This window comes from Hemitrygon akajei, unplaced genomic scaffold (assembly GCF_048418815.1).
Source record: "Hemitrygon akajei unplaced genomic scaffold, sHemAka1.3 Scf000099, whole genome shotgun sequence".
In the NCBI taxonomy this organism is placed as follows: domain Eukaryota; kingdom Metazoa; phylum Chordata; class Chondrichthyes; order Myliobatiformes; family Dasyatidae; genus Hemitrygon; species Hemitrygon akajei.
In genome coordinates, this window is record NW_027331985.1 from 2,028,731 (window position 1) to 2,050,245 (window position 21,515).

Sequence of the window (21,515 nt, forward strand, 5' to 3'; positions counted from 1 at the left end):
TGAGAATAAAAGGTACATTTTCTGTTTGGCTGCTGGTGACAGGTGACAGGGTCAGTATTGGGACCGCTACTTTTCACATTGTTTGTCAATGATTTAGAAAATGGAATTGATGGCTTTGTGCCAAAGATTGCGGTAGGTCGTGCTGAAGAAGCAATGTGATTGAAGAATGTCTTAGAGAAATTAGAAATGTGGCAGATGGAATACAGTGTTAGAAAATGTATGGTAATGCACTTTGGTAAAAGAAACAATAGTGTGGACTGTTATCTAAATAGGGACAATGTTTAAATATCCGAAGTTAATGTGGCATCATACTGGCACCACCGTTATGGGCCGAAGGGCCTATTCCTGTGCTGTTCTGTGTCCTATGCAGGTCCTGTGACCACTGAAATCCTGATCCACCTGCCACCAAAATTCATCGGTCTCTGCTCTCTTCTTCACCACCCGAAGTGAAATCAGCATGGTTTTCTAACTTGTATTGCAAGTTAGACACCAGTTGTATATCCCCTTTCTCCCCTTTCCACAGACGTTGTCTGACCTGTACTCACTTCTACCCTCCCGTCCCTCTACAGCTGTGCTGCAGAGCGCAGGCCAACATGCTGCATAGCTGTGGTGGACTGGAAAGCTCTACAACGGTAGTCAAAACTGCCCAACGCATCACCGGCACCCCCAACCTACCTTCCATCAGGGACGTAAATACAGAAAGGCTGTGGTGTAGTGGGAGGCTGCCCAGTACGGGACAGTTGGGGGTCAGTAAACGACCAGGGAAATACTCACCTTCACAGCACAATTAATGTGGAAATGTAATCAACTGATGTTTATCTAGACCATGCCTGCTGTCCCGTTTGGGGTCTGTTAATCGAATTTACTTCACTGTACGAACATCGGTAGACAAGTTCAATTAATGCAGTAGCTTTGAGCCAACTCTTGTGAACTTAAATACTGAGTTCTGAGTTGAGGCATCTAACAGTTTGTCCACTGTCTGTTCCCATGGAAGATGTTCAACAGAAACACAAGGAGACTCTGCGGGCACAAACTGAAACACTGAGAGTGAACACGATCCTGATGAGGGAGAAGGAGAAGGTTTTCCAGCTGGTTGATCGATACGCTGAGCTCACGGTCATTTCTACTGTTCGAGATCGGAGACTGGTGGAACATGAGCTGCTGGCAAGAGGCAGAGACCATGAGGAGTGGAGAGAGAAGCAAATCGGTGGAGAGCTAGAAAAAATCCGGACTGAACAATTGTTCCAGAGCAGCTTTTCCCGGAGTAAATCCAAATCTGGGAGTTCGGCAGCAGTTGCTGGTGTCCCGGGGATCAGGAAAACAACAATGGTACAAAAGATTGTTTATGACTGGGCCACAGGGAAAATATACCAACAGTTCCAGATTCTATTCAGTTTCAAATTCCGAGATCTAAACACCATTAATTGCTTAATAAACTTCTCGAACCTGGTGCTGTTTTTCTTTCCTTACCTGAGGAGTGTTCTGGAATCACTGTGGAAAAACCCAGAGGGGCTGCTATTTATTTTCGATGGTTTGGATGAATTCAATGACAAAATTGATTTTTCTGACAGTCGGAGAAACACGTGCATAGATCCGGAATTCCGGTGCAAGGTGTCTGACATTGTGTACAGTTTAATCCAGGGCAAGCTGCTCCCAGGGTGTTCAGTGCTGGTGACCACCCGTCCAACTGCGTTACATTTATTGCAAAAGGCAGAGATCAGTGTCTGGGCTGAAATCCTGGGATTTGTTGGTGAGGAACGGAAGGAATATTTCAGCAGACATTTTGAAGATCAGACAGTGGCGGAAGCTGTTTTCAAACACGTGAAGGAGAACGAGATCCTGTACTCCATGAGCTACAACCCCTCCTACTGCTGGATCCTCGCTCTGGCACTGGGCCCCTTCTTCACACAAAGAGTCACGGACCCACAGCGAGTTCCCAAGACCATCACCCATCTCTATTCCTACTACGTTTACAACACCCTGAAAAATCACGGCCGTGAGATTGAGAACCCCCGTGATGTGTTACTCAGGGTTGGTCAGATGGCCTTCAGAGGAGTGTCCGAGAGGAAGATTGTGTTTACAGATGGAGATTTGATCAAGTACAATCTGCAGCCTTCCCAGTTCCTGTCCGGGTTCCTGATGGAGCTTTTGGAGAGAGAGGATTCTGTCCGGTATGTGGTGTACACATTCCCGCACCTCACCATCCAAGAGTTTGTAGCTGCAGTCGCACAATTCCTGAATCCACATCCCAGGGATATCCTGAAATTCCTCACTGAAGCCCACAACACGACAGATGGGCGATTTGAGGTATTTCTCCGTTTTGTTGCTGGGTCTTTCCTCCCCAATGACAGCTCGGGGCCTGGAGGAGTTTCTGGGTCCATTTGCACATGAAACAACCTGCCTGGTTATTGACTGGGTGAAGGAGGAGGTTAAACGCCAGAGTGGAAACACATGGAGTGAAGCTGGTAAAAGGAGCCTCCTGAACACATTGAACTACCTGTTTGAGTCTCAGAATCGTGGACTGGCTCAGGCCGCACTGGGATCAATGGGAACACTTTCATTCAGTGGAATGACACTGACCCCGATTGACTGCGTGGTCCTGTCTCATGTCATCGGACTCTGTGATACAATAGAACACCTCGACCTGGAGAGCTGCCACATTCAGTGTGAAGAAATCCAGCGGCTGGGACCCAGGCTACACAAGTGCCAGGAGTTGAGGTAACGACTTATCTCTCACTCTGAACTGTGAAACTGTTCCATTGTGTTGTTTCATTGTAAAGAAATTTGGGTAAAACTGCAGTACATCAGATTGTGAAGAACTCTGTCAAATGGCCAAGGGTTCGGTCAGTAAATCCCCAAGGATGGGATGGTTCTGTGGTTCCCTGTGAAGGGGTGTTGTCGTCCCCTTCCCCCTTCCTCAGGTGGGGTCTCTTCCACTATCTCCTATCGACACCTCCCATTTCACAAATTTTCCTCACTGTGGGACTTTCTCCCATCCTTCATCCCTGCTCCTCCCGACCCTCTCACATCAGGAACACTTTTCTAGCCATTGGGGAATGGGACAGAATATATGGAGCTTACAGGGTCACACCGACAGGCGAAATTACTGACATTCGGTGAATACCCTGGAGCTCGGCAGTGAGGGACATTGACAGTGATGGGAACTCCGATCAGTGATTTACTGAAGGGTTTAATGTTTCCTGAAATATCCGAGTGAGAGAAATTCCCCCAGACCCACGGTTTGAATCACTTTGTTCATCAATTTGTCTGTTTGTGTTTAGACTTGGGGGGAATGAACTGGGAGAATCAGGAGTGAAACTGGTGTCTGCGGCTCTGAGGAACCCGGAGTGTAAAATACAAGAACTGTGGTAAGTACGAGACTGTGGGAGATTGTGTTTACAGTCACTGGGTGTCTGACACTGAACATTAATGTGATCAGTAATTGTGTTACTAATAAACACTGGGGATTTGTATCGTCTCCTGTCTGTCTGTGTCCTTCACCCTCACTCACTCTCATCTCCAGGCTGTGGGATGTCGGTCTCACGGATTCTGGTGCCGAGGATCTCGCTTCCGCTCTCAGTACAAACCCATCACTGACGGAGCTGATCCTGGGTTTTAACAAACTGGGAGATTCAGGAGTAAAGCTGGTGTCTGCGGCTCTGAGGAACCCGGAGTGTAAAATACGGAAACTGGAGTAAGTACAAGACTGTGGGAGATTGTGTTTATAGTAACTGAGTGTCTGACACTGAACATTAATGTGATCTGTAATTGTGTTACTGATAAACACTGGGGATTGTACCATCTCCTGTCTCTCTGTGTCCTTTACCCTCACGCTCTCTCATCTCAAGGCTGAGGGACGTCGGTCTCACAGATTCTGGTGCCGAGGATCTCGCCTCCGCTCTCAGTACAAACCCATCACTGGTGGTGCTGGACCTGGGTCACAATTCGCTGACAGACCGATCTGTCTCCGCTCTCCGCCGCCTCATACTGACAATCCCGAGTCTGAAGCTGATCAGGTGAGTGTTGTGTTAATGTTCAATGTGATAAAATATCGGCGGATCCGTGGGTTTTCTGGTGACATTTGTCTGTGAGTATTGTTGAAACATTAACCCCAGTCCCCTGTTACTGACACTGTTGTGTAATCTGTTTATTTCATCTTTATTCTCCCATCTGTTTCAGGCTGGTGGGAAATCACTTCAGTGAGACTGGGGAGAAGGAACTGAGATCTCTGCAGGAACCCAGACCCGGACTGAGAGTGATCGTGAACATCGGAAAGTGTGAACAACCCCTCCTGCAGGATGAGAACATTTTGCTCGATTCCCCGCCCTTATCTTTAATGGCCGCGCGCCAGGTTTAATTCCCAACTGTTCTAACGGAACCAGCTCCAGTCTCGCGCTCTGTGACATCGGAAGCGGTCCCGCAGTGACGCATTTCGCCTGTTGACCAGCGGTGCAATTTCCGCCGGATCTGCGTGTTCGAGACATGAACACTCCCCCACATGAGACCCGGCGCTACACAGATAGGAAGAGCCCTGGGGCTGAGGCGCAGTCTGAGACAACGGATTATCCCGGGACAGAATCCTTTTATTCCTTTACTGCGGGCGGTGCATTCCGCAGTCTGGCCGATATAATGATGTTAAATTGACAAATCCCTCGGCAGTGGCCCTGGATCTGCAGCGATCCCGGACACGGCCCTGAAGTGTGATTTTATAATCATCGGTTCCCCGATGCAGAGTGACGGTGAGAAACGGGACTGATTATTCAACCGGTCACTGGTTGTCGCCGGTCAGTTAATTGTGTGTGACTGTGAGTGAGTCGGGAGCAGTTTACTTATTCCCGCACGTCAACAGCTCACACATTGTTTGATTTACATTTGTCATGATGAAATCAATAAACCGCTGTAACTTCCTGTCCTGGTGCCGGACTCGAGTTTTATTTGAGGTTTCTGCTGCCCCCCGCACCCTGTGCACTGCAACAGTGGGTCGGAGCTCCTCACACTGACACAGTAGCGTCTCAGCTCCAGGCTGAGGGAGGTCGGACTGGCAGAGTCTGGGTGCCCAGTATCTCATCTCCCCGCAAATCCCTTCCCAGCTAACTGTCCCCCTCCTGCCCCCTGCAAACGGTAAATATCGATGTGATTCCACCCAGGTCCTGTGTGCGAGAGGGACGGGGTATGGAAAACTGACGGTAGCACATGGTGAAACTCCCTCCGCACCGTCACATCACACACTCCCGGGGTCACACACAGATTGAATCTCCCTCCACACCGTCCCAACACACACTCCCGGGGTGAGACATAGAGTGAATCTCCCTCCACACTGTCCCATCACACACTCCTGGGGTCAGTCACAAAGTACATCTCCCTCCACACTGTCCCATCACACACTCCCGGGGTGAGACATAGAGTGAATCTCCCTCCACACTGTCCCATCACACACTCCTGGGGTCAGTCACAAAGTACATCTCCCTCCACACTGTCCCATCACACGCTCCCGGGGTGAGACATAGAGTGAATCTCCCTCCACACTGTCCCATCACACACTCCTGGGGTCAGTCACAAAGTACATCTCCCTCCACACTGTCCCATCACACACTCCCGGGGTGAGACATAGAGTGAATCTCCCTCCACACTGTCCCATCACACACTCCTGGGGTCAGTCACAAAGTACATCTCCCTCCACACTGTCCCATCACACACTCCCGGGGTGAGACACAGAGTGAATCTCCCTCCACACCGTCCCGTCACACACTCCCGGGGTCAGACACAGAGTGAATGCGCTGGGAGAAATCGATGAAAAACTGCTGTATGAAGGTCGTAAGTTACTTGGAATTGGTTTGAAATGTCTCTTGGACATCTGAGTGAGCGGCTGGTTTAGTATGGAAGCTTCGTTTGGAGTTTTTCTGCCAGTTTGGACTGGGTCCGTTAACGGCTGCGAACTGCGTAGCTCCCTGCTGTGGCCGCTGGCAACTCGCCAGGAAGCCGGGTCGCTGCAAAAACCGGAGACAAACGCCGTTGTTCCCCCACTGACATCGGGACAACCTCCTTCCATCTCTATCGTCGGGACTCACGTTCGGTGTAGGAGCCGAAACATCGTTTGAGACTTCTCGACCTCTCACGGCCTGGAAGTTCTGCAGGACTAACGGAGCCTTTCCTGGCGTTGGAATTTCTGGCAGTGAGCCAGCAAGGTACTGTCGAGTACAAACTTTTCCGGCCAGTTAATCAACTCGCTCCAGCACTTTATAAGCTGCACCACCACCGTATCTTTCTCGATTCGGACACAGAAGCAAGATGCCCGACCGGTCTACAGGGAGTCGCAGGCCTTCGGGGAGTTATGCAAAGGCGGCTGCCTCTCCAGCCTCGGACAACGCCCTGTTTCGGTCGGTGAAAGTTGAACGCGGGGTGCAATGTATTTTGCGAACTGGAACTACCCTGGAAAACTGCGCAGAGGCTATGGAGGACTTGTTGGGGAGAGATGGTGTTTTGGCCATTGAGAAAGAGTTCGGGAAGGCAGTGTTTTATCTGAGGAATGATGAGTTGGTGCATCGGGCCCTCAGTAGAGGGATCACGGTGGAGAACATATTTTTACAGATGGAGCTAGTGACAGCTCCCACACAACGCATCGTCCTCGGTCACGTAAAGCCTTTCATCCCCAACGAGGACCTGCTTCCCGCACTAGCACGCTTGGGGCATGTACGGTCAGAAATAACTGCCATCAGGCACAAATTCAGGAGACGCACCCTCCGTACCGTAATCTCTTTCCGACGACAGGTGGAAAGGGAGGACGAAGCTGAGGGTCGGTTTACTGTCCGGCACGAGGGGGTAGATTATCAGGTGTATTGGAGCTCTGAGCGCCCACGGTGCCATGCGTGCGGGGAGGTGGGGCACTTTCGGAGGGATTGTCCGAACACCCGAAAACCCAGGGAGTCCACTTTGGGAACTAGTGCCCCAGCTACCTCTGCCCCTGATCCCATTCCTGCTCCTACACCTGTGCCGGTCCCTGCTCCTGCCCCTGACCCTGTCTCTAACTCTGTCCCTGTTCCTACGTCTGTACCAGTCTCTGCTCCTACCCCTATGGTTCAGGCGAGAGTTCCTGAGGCTACGTGCAGGGAGGTTCAGGCGAGGGACGGGGTGGAGCCTGTGCGGGGAAGGAAAGTGAGGAAGAAATCGAAACACATGAAGAAGTCGGCCCCCGAGACCGCAGAGCTCACGCCCATTTGCCCTAACGTGGAGCGGGAGGCTCGGGGACGTGCACAGTCGGACGGGGTGATGGAAGCGGAGAGTAACGCTCCATCGGTGAATCCCGCACCTGTGTGCTCCTCCGGCTTAAAGAGGAGAAGGGAATTTCCCCCCAAGAGGGCAGAGAGTGTAGATGAGGGGGAATCCCAGAAAGGGGTGGGAATCCGGGCGGAAGTTGTGTCTAACCCTGAATCCCCGGATGTAGCCACCAGTCCTGTGGTGGGTGGTGTGGTTGTGCAGGAAGCTAGTGCTGGGCCTGTTTGCACAACTAAAACAGACCTGGAGCAATCCACCCAGGACTTAGCAGTATGCGCCTCCCTGGAGGCAAATGTATTAAGTAGGACAAGTGGAGAGGAGACCAAGCTCTCTCACTGTCAGCATCAGGCAGCCGGTGAATCCATTGGACCAGAGCTGCTGGGGTCCCCTTCATGTCTGTCTCCTGGGGAGGGTGATATACCCTGCATGCCGACCCCATCAACTAATGGCCTGCAGGGAGTCCCTGGGGACTTTCCCTCCATCGTCGCAACTGTGGATAAGACTGATGCGACGGTGGAGCGGGAAGGTATGAGGGAGGTACCCGCTGCGCAGTGTGTGCTACAGGGGCAGCCACCTTATACACCACATGAGGAGGAAGATGGGGGATCTGTCTGCAGTGAGGGGTTGGAGGGAGATTCTATTGATAGTGAGACAATGGACATCCTCACCCCTCCTGAGAAATCCCCATTGATACCTGTGGAGGAGATCAGAGAGTTCATTCAGTCCTCTGAGGGTGCAAAGCATCGGCCTAAACTAGCCTCGCTTCGCTGGCCTAGCATGCCGAGGCTGGTGAAGTCCCTGCGAGTCATCCTCGGACGGAAGGGGAAGGGGAAGAAGAATGCTGTGTCAGGGAATGACAGACGGCAGCTGAAATCCTTCCTGGATGACCTGGTGAGGGACATAAGGGTGGAAAGGAGCCTCGCTCCTTCGGGAGATGGTGGGTCACAGGGTAGCGATGGTAGCAGTCGGGCCCGGAAAGCAAAGAATGTTCTTGGTTTTCTTCGGGATAGTGCGGCTGAGGGCGCCACCGCTCTCAGTGGGAAGGGGACTGGTGCTGAGGCCTAGTGTGCTCCCGACATGAAACTTACCATAGCTAGTTTAAATGTATACGGTAGCAGGGGCTCTCTCCGATATAACAATCTCTCAGTCCTCAGGGATGGGAGATACGCGGTGAGTTTCCTGCAGGAAACCCATACCACCCCGGGAGACGAGTCCGCTTGGCTCCTGGAGTGGCAGGGCGGGGTCTACATGAGTCACCTTAGCTCCAACTCTAGCGGGGTGGCGATCCTGTTGGCCCCAACCTTCCGGCCAGAAATCGTAGGAGTCCAAGATGTGCCCGGCCGTCTGCTCCACCTGGCTGTGCGCCTCGATGGAGTACCGCTGCATTTTGTCAACGTGTATGCTCTGAGGCGCGGGGTGATGCAGACGAGCCTATTCTGTCAGCGGTCCACCTTGCTGAGTTCCATCGATCCTGGGGACTGCGTCATCCTCGGGGGAGACTTCAACTGCCTCCAACGGGACCCGGCATCGGCGAAAAAGTTAAAGGAGCTAGTCGGCTCCTTTGACTTGGTGGACAGCTGGCGGAATCTTTACCCCGACTCTAGCGCCTTCTCCAGAAGATCTAGAGAGGGGGGTTCCCGGATAGACCGGCTGTATATCTCTCGATCTCTCGGGCTTATGTCTCCCGCGTGTCGGCGTCCTCCATGCGGCCGGTGTCGTGCTCGGATCATCACCTTGTGTGGATGGAATTTATTCCTCTGCACCTTCGGGTGGGATCCGGGCATTGGCAGTTCCAACAGGCTGCTGGAGGACAGCCGATTCCGGGATTCATTCCGAGCGTTCTGGGCCACCTGGAGAGAGAGACGGCGAGAGTTCAGCTCCCTACGGCTGTGGTGGGATGTGAGCAAGGCCCACATCCGGTTTTTATGTCGGGAGTCTAGGGGGTCGACAAAGAGGCGGTGCTCTGAGATTGAGCGGCTTGAGAGAGCGTTGCTTGACCTAGAGTCCCGTCTTGGTCCGACCGGTGGAGACCAACAAATGTGGCAGGAATACCAGGAGAAGAAGGACGCACTAAGGAATCTGAAGCTTCAGCAGTCCCGAGGTGCATATGTGAGGTCGCAGATCCAAATGCTGCAAGGTTTGGACCGCGGCTCACCCTTCTTCTACTCGTTGGAGAAGTGGCGGGGAGTTCAAAAGCAGCTGGTGGAGCTATTGGTTGCTGATGGCTCCTCCGTCACGGAACTCGAGGAAATTATCAAAGAAGTCCGCACTTTCTATGGGTCCTTATTCTCACCAGATCCGTGAAATGCGGGGGCGTGCAGTGAGGTCTGGGAAGATTTAGCAAAGGTCAGCCCAGAAGACGCAGCGCGTCTGGACGCTCCCCTAACTCGGGAGGAGCTGTCTACTGCCCTTCGGCAACTCCGGAGGGGTAAATCCCCTGGCTTAGATGGTCTGAGTGTAGAGTTTTATCAGGCTTTTTGGGATGTCCTGGGGGTCGATTACAGCCTTGTTCTAGGGGAGAGCCTAGCCACCGGGGGAATGCTCCTCTCAAGGCGGAGAGCTGTTGTGGTCTTGCTGCCCAAGAAGGGAGACCTTCGCCTGCTAAGGAACTGGCCCCCATTCTCCCTCTTGTGCGCGGACTACAAGATCTTCGCCCGGGCAATGGCCAACCGTCTTGGTTCAGTACTGAGACAGGTGATTCACCCTGACCAATCTTACACGGTCCCGGGTGGCTCCATTCACGACAATGTCCACCTAGTACGGGACCTGATCCACCTGCAGCAGGAGACTGGGTCCCGGGTAGCGTTTCTCTCTCTTGACCAGGAGAAGGCGTTTGACCGGGTAGACCACAGTTTCCTGGTGGGCACTCTGCAGGCCTTTGGGCTCGGACCACATTCTGTGGCCCGAGTTCGTCTCCTATACTCTGCCGCGGTGTGCCTTGTTAAGGTCAATGGATCACTGGCAGCGCCCATTCCCTTCAGGAGAGGAGTACGACAGGGATGCCCCATTTCTGGTCAATTGTACGCGATCTGTGTCGAGCCATTCCTGAGCCTCCTACTGCGAAGGCTGACAGGTCTGGTTCTGCGTGAACCGGACATGGAGGTCGTCCTGTCGGCCTACGCCGATGATGTACTCCTCATGATGACAGATCCCAATGACCTGCGGAGGATGCGCGAGTGCCAGGAAGTTTTCTCGGCAGCATCCTCCGCTAGGATCAACTGGGCGAAATGTTCGTGGGTTTGTGGCTGGTGGACTCCCTGCCGGAGGAGATGAGAGCTTTTGAGTGGAGCACTAGACGTCTCCTCTATCTGGGAGTCTACCTGAGTCCTTCTGGGGAGACCTGGCTGGCGAACTGGCAGGACCTGGAGACGAAAGTTATGGCCGGCTGGGGCGCTGGTCAGGCCTTCTCAGGGTGCTTTCCTATCGAGGCAGGGTGGTGGTCATAAACCAGCTGGTGGCCATGGTGTGGTATCGGATGGTCACCTTGGCCCCTCCTGCCCCGCTGGTTGCGAGAATGCAGAGGAGGTTAGTGGACCTCTTCTGGGGCAACAGGAAACACTGGGTCTCTGCAGCGGTCTTGAGTCTCCCAGTGGAAGAGGGCGGACAGTCGCTGGTGTGCGTTCGAACGCGACTGGCGGCTCTCCGCCTCAGGACTCTGCAGAGATTCCTGGACGCCGAGCACCCTCCCAGGTGGCAAGTATTGGCGACTTTCTTCCTCCGGAGGGGCTGCTGTCTTCACGAAGACGTGCGGCTACTACCAGTGGGCGTCAGCCGTACTGCTTTGCGGAGTCTGCTCGGCTTCTATCAGGACCTACTGAGAGTCTGGAACATGGTCACCTCAGGCCGGGTATCTCCTCCTCTGGCGGAGGGCGGAATCCAGACCGACCCTTGTCCTACCTCAGTGGATGTTGGTGAGGCGCAGGTGTGTGGACCGACTCAGGCCGATCTGCTAGTCGGGCCCAGGCCTCTCAATCTTCTCCGGGACCCGTGTCCTCACAACTTGAGCCGTCTCGCATCGACACCCACAATCCCATTCAGGAATGCAAGTAGGAGGTATTTGTATGGGCTGCTGTTCCACACCCTCCACTTCCTTGCCCTTGTCCACCGTCCTGACACACCATGGCGGTCGGTCTTTCCAACTGGAGGTGAGGAGGGTCCCCACTGGAAGCCACTTTACGAAAGGGTTCTTCCCATGCACCTGGGGGATCTCGGCTGGAGGATGCTGCATAGAGCTGTGCGCTGCAATACGTTTTTTAGTTTGTACACGGATCACCCACCCGCGTGTCATTTCTGCGGGCTGGATGAGACAGTGTACCACATGAACCCGGAGTGTGCGAGGCTGCAGCCTCTTTTTGCGTATTTGCGTGGGCTGCTTCTCGCCTTCTGGTTGCATTTTAGCCCCAGCCTGTTTATATATGGTCATCCAGTAAGGAGGGGGGCATGGAGGGATGAGGACATCCTTGTGAATTTGCTGCTTGGGCTGGTGACAACAGCCATCCGTGGGTCTTGGAAAAGTCTTGCGGGAGGATCTGCCCGGGTAGACGGCCTGGCAATATTTAGGGGGTATGTTCTTGCCAGGGTAAATATTGAGAAGGAACACGCGCATTCCGTGGCGACCATGGAGGCGTTCCGGGGCCGTTGGGCTCCGCAGGTGCAATTGCCATTATTGATAGAGGTGGGAACATTTTGGTTTAACGTGTTTTGTCTATTTGTCCTGAATTTGTAATAAAGATATTTTGTATGAAAAGAAGTGTCGGAAACTGGGTGAAGCTTCTTGCGACATTCACCGCCCCTTTGCACGGTTCAGCAGTCAGACATGCTGTGAAGGTCCCTCGCCAACATTCCTTCACACACTGCGGGTGTCAGACATGCGGTGAAGGTCCCTCGACAACATTCCATCACACACTCCGGGTGTCAGACATGCTGTGAAGGTCCCTCGCCAACATTCCTTCACACACTGCGGGTGTCAGGCATGCGGTGAAGCTCTAACCACACCGTCCCATCACAATCCCCGGATGAGACACAGAGTGAAGCTCCCCAACACCCTCACATCACAGACCCCCGAGGTCACACCAAGAGTGAAGGTCCCTCCGTACCGTCCGAAAACAAATTGTACTGCTCGGCTCAGACACGGGAGTACAGCTGCCGTCACTCCGGCACACCACACGTTCTGTGGGTCAGACACAGAGTTAAGCTCCTTCCTCACCGTCCCTTCAAACACTACCAGGGTCAGACAGAGTGAATCCCCCTCCTCACTTTCCCGTTATACAGACATGGGCTCAGACACAGAGTACAGCTCCCGTCACACCGGCACATCACACGTTCTGTGGGTCAGACACAGAGTTAAGCTCGTTCCTCACCGTCCCTTCAAACACTACCAGGGTCAGACAGAGTGAATCCCCCTCCTCACTTTCCCGTTATACAGACATGGGCTCAGACACAGAGTACAGCTCCCGTCACACCGGCACATCACACGTTCTGTGGGTCAGACACAGAGTTAAGCTCGTTCCTCACCGTCCCTTCAAACACTACCAGGGTCAGACAGAGTGAATCCCCCTCCTCACCTTCCCGTTATACAGACATGGGCTCAGACACAGAGTACAGCTCCCGTCACACCGGCACATCACACGTTCTGTGGGTCAGACACAGAGTTAAGCTCGTTCCTCACCGTCCCTTCAAACACTACCAGGGTCAGACAGAGTGAATCCCCCTCCGCACCTTCCCGTTATACAGACATGGGCTCAGACACAGGGTACAGCTCCCGTCACTCCAGCACATCACACGTTCTGTGGGTCAGACACAGAGTTCAGCTCGTTCCTCACCGTCCCTTCAAACACTACCAGGGTCAGGCAGAGTGAATCCCCCTCCTCACCTTCCCGTTATACAGACATGGGCTCAGACGCAGCGTACATCTCCCTTCAGGCCGTCCCATCACATAATACTGGGGCCATGTCACCTGGGCCAGATGGACTACATCCTGAGAGCTGTTGCTGAAAAGTTAACTGGTTCATGATCTTCCAAGAATCACTTCATTCTGGCATGGTCCAGGAGGACTGAAAGATTGAAAAAATGTGTCTCCACTCTTTAGGAAGGGAGAAAGGCAAAAGAAAGGAAATTATAGGCCAGTTAGTCTAACCCCAGTGGCTGGAAAAGTCTTGGAATCTATTATTAAGGATGAGGTATGTGCACGACTGATAAAATAAGTCAATGTCAGCAAAGTCAAAATTTTCCCTGACAGATCTGTTCGAGATTTTTAAAGTAACAAGCAGGGTGGACAAAGGAGATGCAGTGAGTTCATTTACTTGTCAGAAGACATTTGATAAGGTGCCACACGTGACACCGCTCAACAAGATAAAATCCTATGGCGTTACAGGAACGATACTGGCATAGGTAGCGGAACGTCTTGTAGGTAGTAGGCAGCGAGTGGGAATAGACGGGTCTTTTCTGGTGGTCTGGTGTGACTATTAGTGATCCTCAGCGGTCAGTATTGGGACCGCTTCTTTTCACATTGTATGTCGATGATTCAGATAGTGGAGTTGATGGCTTTGTGGCAAAGTCTGCGGATGCTACGAATAGGTGAAGGGGTCGGCAGTGCTGGGGAAGCAATGAAATTGCTGCAGGACTAGGACCAATTGGAAGAATGGGCAAAAAAGTGGCAGATGGAATACACTGTTGGGAAATGTACGAAAATGCATTTTGGTAGAAGGAACAATAGCGGACTATTATCTAAATGGCGAGAAGGTCCAAACAACAGAGGTGCAGATGACACAGGAGTGCTCGTGCAAGTCTTCCAGAAGGTTAATTTACAGGTTGTTTCTCTGGTTAAGAAGGCAAGTGCAATGTTAGTGTTTACTTCATAGGGAATTGAATATAAATGCAAAGAGATATTGTTGCGCCTTTCTGCATTTGGAGTATTGTCTACAGTTTTGGACCCCATATCGCAGAAAGGATGTGCTGTCATTGGAGAAAATCCAGAGGAGGTTCACGAGGATGATTCCGGGAATGAAGGGGTTAACATATGATGAGCGTTTGGTGAGTCTGGGCTTGTACTCACTGGAATTCAGAGAAATGTGTGGGGGGTCGCATTGAAAGATATCGAATGTTGTAAGGACGAGAGTGTATTTAGGTAGGTAGGATGATTCCTCTGACGTGGCTACCCAGAACAACCTGTCCGGCCCCCTCTCACATCATCTTTACCCTCTCAATACAATTTCCTCCTTTCTTCTGCCGGGATTTGTTCCTCCCCGGAGAGAGGGCATCAAGCCGATACGCTGAGCGCTCTCCTTCTACCTCTCAGTGATACATCAGGCTTCAGCCGCAGGAGAAGCTTCACAATCGCCCCCAACTTCCCTCGTAGGAAAAAGCAGGACATTTACTTTGGAATTTATTCCGCTTTGACGGGGAGTTCAGCGACGGAGCGGAAGGCGGAATCAGCGGAGGTAACGCCTTCTCGGCTCGTTCACCTCTGCTTTTGGATGTAACCAGTGAATGACATCGCTTCACACCAGCGAGAATAGCGGACCCTCTGAATCCTCTGTTGACTGAGGAGGCGTGATTTTTACTCAGCCGTTACACCGAGCAAGCGCGAGCACAGCAGCGCGTGTGTGACGTAAGGCACCGTGCGCGTGACGACAGATCCCGAAGAGGAGAACCCAAGCATGACGTCAGGCGCGTGGGGCCGCTAGTGTGACGTCAACTGTGGGGAAGCGCTTGTATTTAAAACACCTTAATGGACGTTTCTCATGATTTCAGTGGGACAACAACATTAATCACGGGTTTCATCACTGAATCCACTGTTGTAGGATGTAAAGTCCCCTGTTATGTGTCCGGCTGTGCTGTGTTGTTGTTGGAGCGGGCAGCGTGGTGTTCCTCTCAACTTAGGTTATAAAACCCCAAATCTAGTGGGGAGGACCTTCTCAGGATGATGTGGTTTTGGGAGGCTTCCGTCAGTGAACTATCTCGTATTTTGATAAACAACTGTTTTACTCGTGCAAACCGGAATTATCAGCGGGCTCTACACGCAGTGTATTAGTCAACAGATCTCTCGTCGCTACAAGCTTTGTCACTGGTAAACTGGTCAGTCTGACAATGTAAACCATAGGTACCCCTTCCATTAAAATTCAAAGAATTGTTCAGGCTGCTAATTGCTGAGAGGAATTATGTTTGTTTATCATCAAATTTCGCCCTGATTCGTTTGGATGGATTTGATGTGGAGGTTGGTCGTCTCCCAGTGACAGGACCGACCGATAGCTGTACACTTCGCGTTGTCCGCCTCCAGCCACTGTTGGCGCTGTAGTTACCTTCGGCGACGGGCTGGGACGCTGCTGGAATCTCAGACGCTGGTGGCGCTGTCAACTCCGGCGACGCGCAGGGGCGCTGCGAGAACCTCGAGGCACTGATGTTTTTGCGGTAACCTCCTCCAACGCGTAGGGGTGCTGCGGGTTCCTCTGGTCACTGCAAGCGCAGTGCCGAGCCCAGGGATTGACGGCGGTTCTCCTGTTTGGGCGACGGTGAGGAAGGGGCTAATCCCTGGTTTCCGTAAATCCGGGGGCGTTTGCAGTGGGAAAGGCCTGGGAACGAGTTCTGCCGGACGGTTGGAGTGTCCGGGTTCTCCAGTCCCGCGGCGCACGTTTAGCTTTGCGCCCGAGCCCAGTCTGTGTGATGAGTTAGTTGTGGTTCCCAAAGCTGGAAAAGGGTGTGGGTGAAGGGGATTGGTTTGTGTTTGTGGTTAGAGGTGATTGGTGAGCGTATATATGTGGGATGAGTGGTGGCAAAGGTTTGGAGCCGCAGTCGAGGAGGGCAGCGGTGCAGAAGCTGTTGGAGGATGATTGGACATTCCGTGACCCGGGAAGGATGGATACGGGACAAATTAATTTGCATAACAAAGGAGGATCCTGTCCAATGCATAATACAGTTCAGCTCGTGTATTCTTTCAGAAAGCAACAATTCTCTGTTCATATTAGTTACTGTCTAATCTTGCTGCTAACATTGTGTTTGCTACAAAACCCCAGAGTCTGGGAAGGCTGTCACCGTCATAGGCTGCGAGTGCACATTGGGAAGGTTGGGGGTGGGGGTTGTCGATGTGACCTCTGCATCAGAGATGGAAACGGGTTTGTACAGCCTCGTGGGAGATATAATGGGAGAGTGCATTCGTATGTAGTGGCCAATCGGGAGTGACAAAGGGGCAGGGAAGGGGTGAGGGGAGAGAAGGTTTTACCTAGGGAAGCATGGTCTCGGGTGTGTGGGAACAGGAGCTATCGAATAGTCCATTTTCGCTGTTGTTTTAGATTATCATACACGGTATTAGGAGAGTGATGATGTGATTTCCTGTGTCACGGGTATAGATAGTCGCCTCAAGTGAGGACTTTGTGGAGATGCAATTTTCCGTTGTTTAGCAGAACAGTTTTCAACTGTCCAGGTGATCTAAAGCCGTGTGAAGTCCATTGAGATCGCATCTGCTGTAGAGCTATTTTGGTGATAGGCAAATTGCAGTGGGTCCAGTTCCTTGCTGAGGCAGAAATTGATTCTAGCCATGACCAACTTCTCGAAGTATTTCATCACCAGAGATGTGAGTGTCACTGGACGATAGTCATTAAGGCAGCTCACAGGTGTGAGCTTCGTGTTACCTGTCAGCTGTATCAATTATTTGGTTGAGAATGTGCAGGGTATGGGTGGTAAGTTTACAGCAAGTAAGTTCAAATAATTACCTTTTCTTCTGAGCAACAGTAAGTATAAACACCTCGTCTAATTCACTCTCCCCGCTCAGCTTCTCCCAGTCCACCATCTTCGCCCTCCTCCCGCACCTACCCGCTATTCACCCAAATCCACCAGGAGTCATAGTTCAAGGTTGAAAAGTGAAATGTTTTAGGGGAACCTGAGGGTGAATTTCTTCACTCAGATGTTGTTGGGGGTGTGGAACGAGCTGCCTGTGGAAGTGGTGGATGTGGGTTCGCTTTTGACATTTGAGAGAAAGTTGGAGAAGTACAGAACGGGAGATGTACGGGGAGAGGATAATATGCAGGTAGGTGGGTCTAGGAAGAAATATCCGTTTGGCACGGACAAGTTGAGCCGCAGGGTTTGTATCTTTGCTTCTGTGTTCGATGACTGTCCTGTGTTTCCTTCTCTGTAATTGGCCTCCCCCTCCCCTTAACTCCATCTCTCTCCGCTCCGTCTTCCCTCTCACCCCCACGGAGCGAAAGGAGAAATATTCTTGGGGAATCTGAAGGGGGATTCTTCACTGAGAGGTTGGTGAGAGTGTAGAATGAGCTGCCAGTGGAAGTAGAGGATGTGGGTTTGATTTAGACACTAAAGAGAAATTTGGATGAGGACGTGGCTGAGAGTGTATGAAGGGTATAGTAAGGTGAATGGAACTAGGCAGTAAAAACACAAAGAAGTCGGCATTGACTAGAAGGGCCGAAGTGCTGCTGGGCTCTGTGTCCCGAATAACATTCTGATGTGTAATTTCCACAGTCAGTACTTTGCTGCTAATGACTGAACCCAGAAATTTGCAGAATGGGTGCACAGGCTGTTGAGTGTCTTCCTGTGCTCTAAGTCACTGGGATGTCCCATTACTGATCAAGTATTGTCTTCTCCATTCTCTTTCACTCAGTCTGTCACTCAACAAGTTTATTGTTTACAGGAAACCACATAACTCATAGAGAAGGGAACCCCATCTTCCTCAGCCTGGTGATGGAGAAAAGCTCTCAATCCCAGGGTGTGATGTGGGAATCCTTTGGATTGGCAAATCTGGAGTAGACATTCTGTCTAGGGCAGACACAGCGATATTGGCGAGGTCCCCAGCAATGGTCAATAACCCGCGGAATCAGGTGCTGGGACTTACCCAACTTAATGCTCTGTAAGAGACGCAACACTACGTTTTACTTCCAAATGCCCTAACATGTTAATGTTCTCAACACTGATCGTCTTAATCTCCACATCTATCTTGGTAAATACTGATATAAAGTACTCATTAAGGACTTCATTGACATCTTTCGCATCCAATCAAATTCTCCCCACTCCTTTATCTTCGAGTGCACTTCCTAGTTATTCTCTTGCTGCATGTCGAGAGCACCTTTATTCCCACTTGCCGGGAACTTTCCTCATACCCCTTTTAAGATCTTTTCTGGTTTCTTCAAACCTCCCAGCGTTCCCATTGATTCCAGCTTTCTCAGCTTTATATACTTTTGCTTTTCTTTCCTGGATGTATTCATGATCTCCCTCAACACCCATGGTTCTCTTACTTCCTTGTCCTTCCTTCTGACTAGAACATACCGGTCCTGTGCTCTGTGCAAATGGTCTTTCAACATACTCCAAATGTCAGATGTGGATTTTCCCTAAAACAGCTGCTCCCAATTAACAGTCCTGCGATTACCCTGCATTCTGTCTTCAGATTCGTCCTTCCAAAGTGAATCGCTTCGTACCTTTCGGGGTTGAACTCCATCTGACACTTCTCAGCACTGTTCTGCATCCTGTCAATATCTCGTGGTAACATACAGTAACCGTTTACACTATCCACAACTCTACCAACCTCCACATCATTGCAAATACAATATCCCACCCTTACCCTTCCTCATGCAAATAATTTATGAAACACAAAAAGCCGCGATTCTCAGAACCGATCACTGCAGGGCACCAACCTCCAGTGAGACAACGCTCCCTGCATAATTATCCTCTGCCTTCTATGGACAAACGCCAATTCTGAATCCTGCAGCCAGCTTTCCCTGGTAACCTTTCCATGGTAACCATGCCTCCTGAAAGAACCTATCATGATGAAGTGTATCGAACGTCTCTTTAAAATCCACTGACACCAGATCAATTTCTCTACCTTTATCAATGTTCTTTGTCACATCCTCGCAGACTTTAACCAGACTCGCGAGAGATGACCTTCCCCTCACAAAGCCTTGCTGACCCTCCCTAATCATGTTAAGCTTATCCGCATTCTCGTAAATCATGGCTCTTAAGAACCTGCTCCAATAGTTTTCTACCTCCGAAGTAAGACTGGAGTATAATTTTCGGGTTATCCCTACTCCTTCTCTTGAACAAATGAACAATATTTTCCATGTCCAATCCTCTGACACTACTTCTGAAGCCAATGATAAGGCGAAGGTCATCTCCAGTGGCGAGACAATCTCTTCCCCCACTTTCCACAGTAGCCGTGGCTGCATCCCGGCCTCACAAGATAGAACTTATCTATCATAATGATTGTCAAAATTTCTAGCATATTGTCTCTCTTGACCTCGAAATGTTGTCGTATATCAACCTGTTTAACGTTGTCCTGACAAACGTCAAGATCCCTGTCTTGTAAAATCTTCATTAAGAACCTACACACCCTCTCCTACCTCCAGGCGTTTTTTTTTAGTCTTCTCTCCTTAACCAGTACTACACTTCCTCGAGTCATCCGCTACTTCACTTAAATTTAGAATGTCTTGGGATTTTCCTTAATCCTCCTTGCTACGTCCTTGAGCCCTTTTTTCTAGTTCTCTTCATTCCATTCTTCAGTTCGTCCCTGACTACCTTATAACTCTCTACAGTTCTGTCTGAAGCTTGCTTCCTAAACTCTAAGAATGCTCCTTTCATCGTCTTAGCCAGATGTTTCACATCTCCTGTCAACCGTGTTTCCTTCACCCTACCATTATTTCCCTGACTCAATGGCAAAAATCCATCGAGAACCCCCATGCAACCTCCACATTTTTCAAGATTTATACTCCGAGGTTGCAGCCGACTAGGCTCAGAAATTCACCTCACAATTAATCACTTTAGAGACTGGCACAGAGCTGTGCGGGAAAAGGGGCAATGGGATCTGTTTAGAATTATCAAGGGGCTGTGGGGAGAGAATGAGTTCTGGGATTAGCCTGGAGATGGACGCGGGCTGTGGGGAGAGCACGGGGCTGTGGAACTAGTTTCGGGACAGACATGGGGCTGTTGAGAGAGAGTGTGAAAGCAGGATTAGTTTGGGGACTGACACGGGCTGGTGATTTAGTTTCGGGACTGATCTGGAGCTTCGGGAAAGAATGATAAAGCAGGATTAGTTTGGGGACTGATGTAGAGCTGCAGGCAATGAACAGGGAGTGGGAATAGTTTAGGGACTGACGGGTTAGGAGGACATGACGAGGCAGTGGGATTATTTTGGGTAGTGGACTGAGGTTGATTATTGTGTATTTCCCGTTTACGAAGGGAGGCGGCTGGAATAATCACACCAAAACATTAATTTTGTTATAGTTTCCCCTTCCCTCTCTCCCTCATTTTCTTCCTCCAACTGCCTAGACTCTCGTCTCCATCTCTCTCTCCCCGCCTTCTTTCCCACATTTATCTCTCCCGTCCTTCTCTCCACATCCTCCGGTCTCTCTCTACCCGCAGTCTCTTTGCTCTCCCATCCGTCTTTCACAGTCTCTGCCTCCCCCCAGTCTCTCTCCAACATCGCGCCTCTTCCCAACGCCCGCCCCTGTCTCGCTACTCATACCCGTTCGGTGTCGCTCTCCTGCAGACTCTCCGCCATTCCCGTTCTCCACCTCGTTACTCTCTTGACCTCGAGTCTCTCTGCGGAGTCTCTCTTTCCCACACTTCCCGCTATCTCCTCGTGTCTCTCTCTGTCCCACTTTCGTTGCGCCCCGATCTCTCTGTTTCCCCCTCCCTGTCTTTCCACAGTCTAATCTCTCGCCACATATCGATCTTTGTCCATGCAAAATCTCTCCACAACCCTACTCTCTGGGTACCGTACATATCTATCCTTACCCCGGTCCCTCTCTCCATCCATCGACACATCCCACTCCGCCTTGTATCTTTCTCCCCTCCTCGGTCTCTCTCACAAACCGCAAGGTCTCACTTTCTTCAGATTTCCAGTCACCTCTTCCAGATTCTCCCTTACTAGTCTTTCTACCGCAGTCTCTCTCTTTCTCCACTCTCACTCCTCCGTCTGTATGCCTGACTCTCTCTCCCTCTCCCACAGCCTTTCTCCTCCAGTTATTCTCTCATCCCCCTATTCGATCTCCTTTTACCTAGACTCCCTCTTATCTCCAATTCCGCTCTTCTTCACGTCCCCCAACCCCACCGTCTTTTCCGCCGTCTGATTTGCTCCACTGTCTCTTTCCCCGTCTCTCTCAGTTTGAGTTTCCCGCAGTCTCTTCCTTCCCTGTTCCTTTCCTGACATTTCTCTCCCCTGCCCCATTTTTCCCTCCCGTCTCTCTCCTGTCGTCTCTCTCCCCCACTCTATTCCTGCCACGACCCAGTCTGACCTTCTCCACACA

The 21,515-nt window shown here is 51.2% G+C and overlaps 3 protein-coding genes across 3 annotated transcripts in view; 2 read left to right on the forward strand and 1 right to left on the reverse strand.

Annotated features, from left to right (window-relative positions):
* Positions 1–2,511, forward strand: part of LOC140723043 (NACHT, LRR and PYD domains-containing protein 12-like) — a 39,727-nt gene extending 37,216 nt beyond the window's left edge. The window contains exon 9 of the mRNA XM_073037663.1: positions 995–2,511. Coding sequence (XP_072893764.1) covers positions 995–2,391 — 1,397 coding nt within the window. The 3' untranslated portion in view covers positions 2,392–2,511. The remainder of the gene's footprint in view (positions 1–994) is intronic.
* The window catches only part of LOC140723054 (NACHT, LRR and PYD domains-containing protein 12-like), an 868,270-nt gene extending 863,246 nt beyond the window's left edge, over positions 1–5,024 (forward strand). Inside the window, exons 2-5 of the mRNA XM_073037671.1 lie at positions 3,282–3,368; positions 3,524–3,694; positions 3,849–4,016; positions 4,180–5,024. Coding sequence (XP_072893772.1) covers positions 3,282–3,368; positions 3,524–3,694; positions 3,849–4,016; positions 4,180–4,357 — 604 coding nt within the window. The 3' untranslated portion in view covers positions 4,358–5,024. The remainder of the gene's footprint in view (positions 1–3,281; positions 3,369–3,523; positions 3,695–3,848; positions 4,017–4,179) is intronic.
* LOC140723045 (uncharacterized) overlaps positions 1–21,515 on the reverse strand; it is a 283,480-nt gene that overhangs the window by 56,652 nt on the left and 205,313 nt on the right. The gene's annotated exons all lie outside the window — the stretch shown is intronic.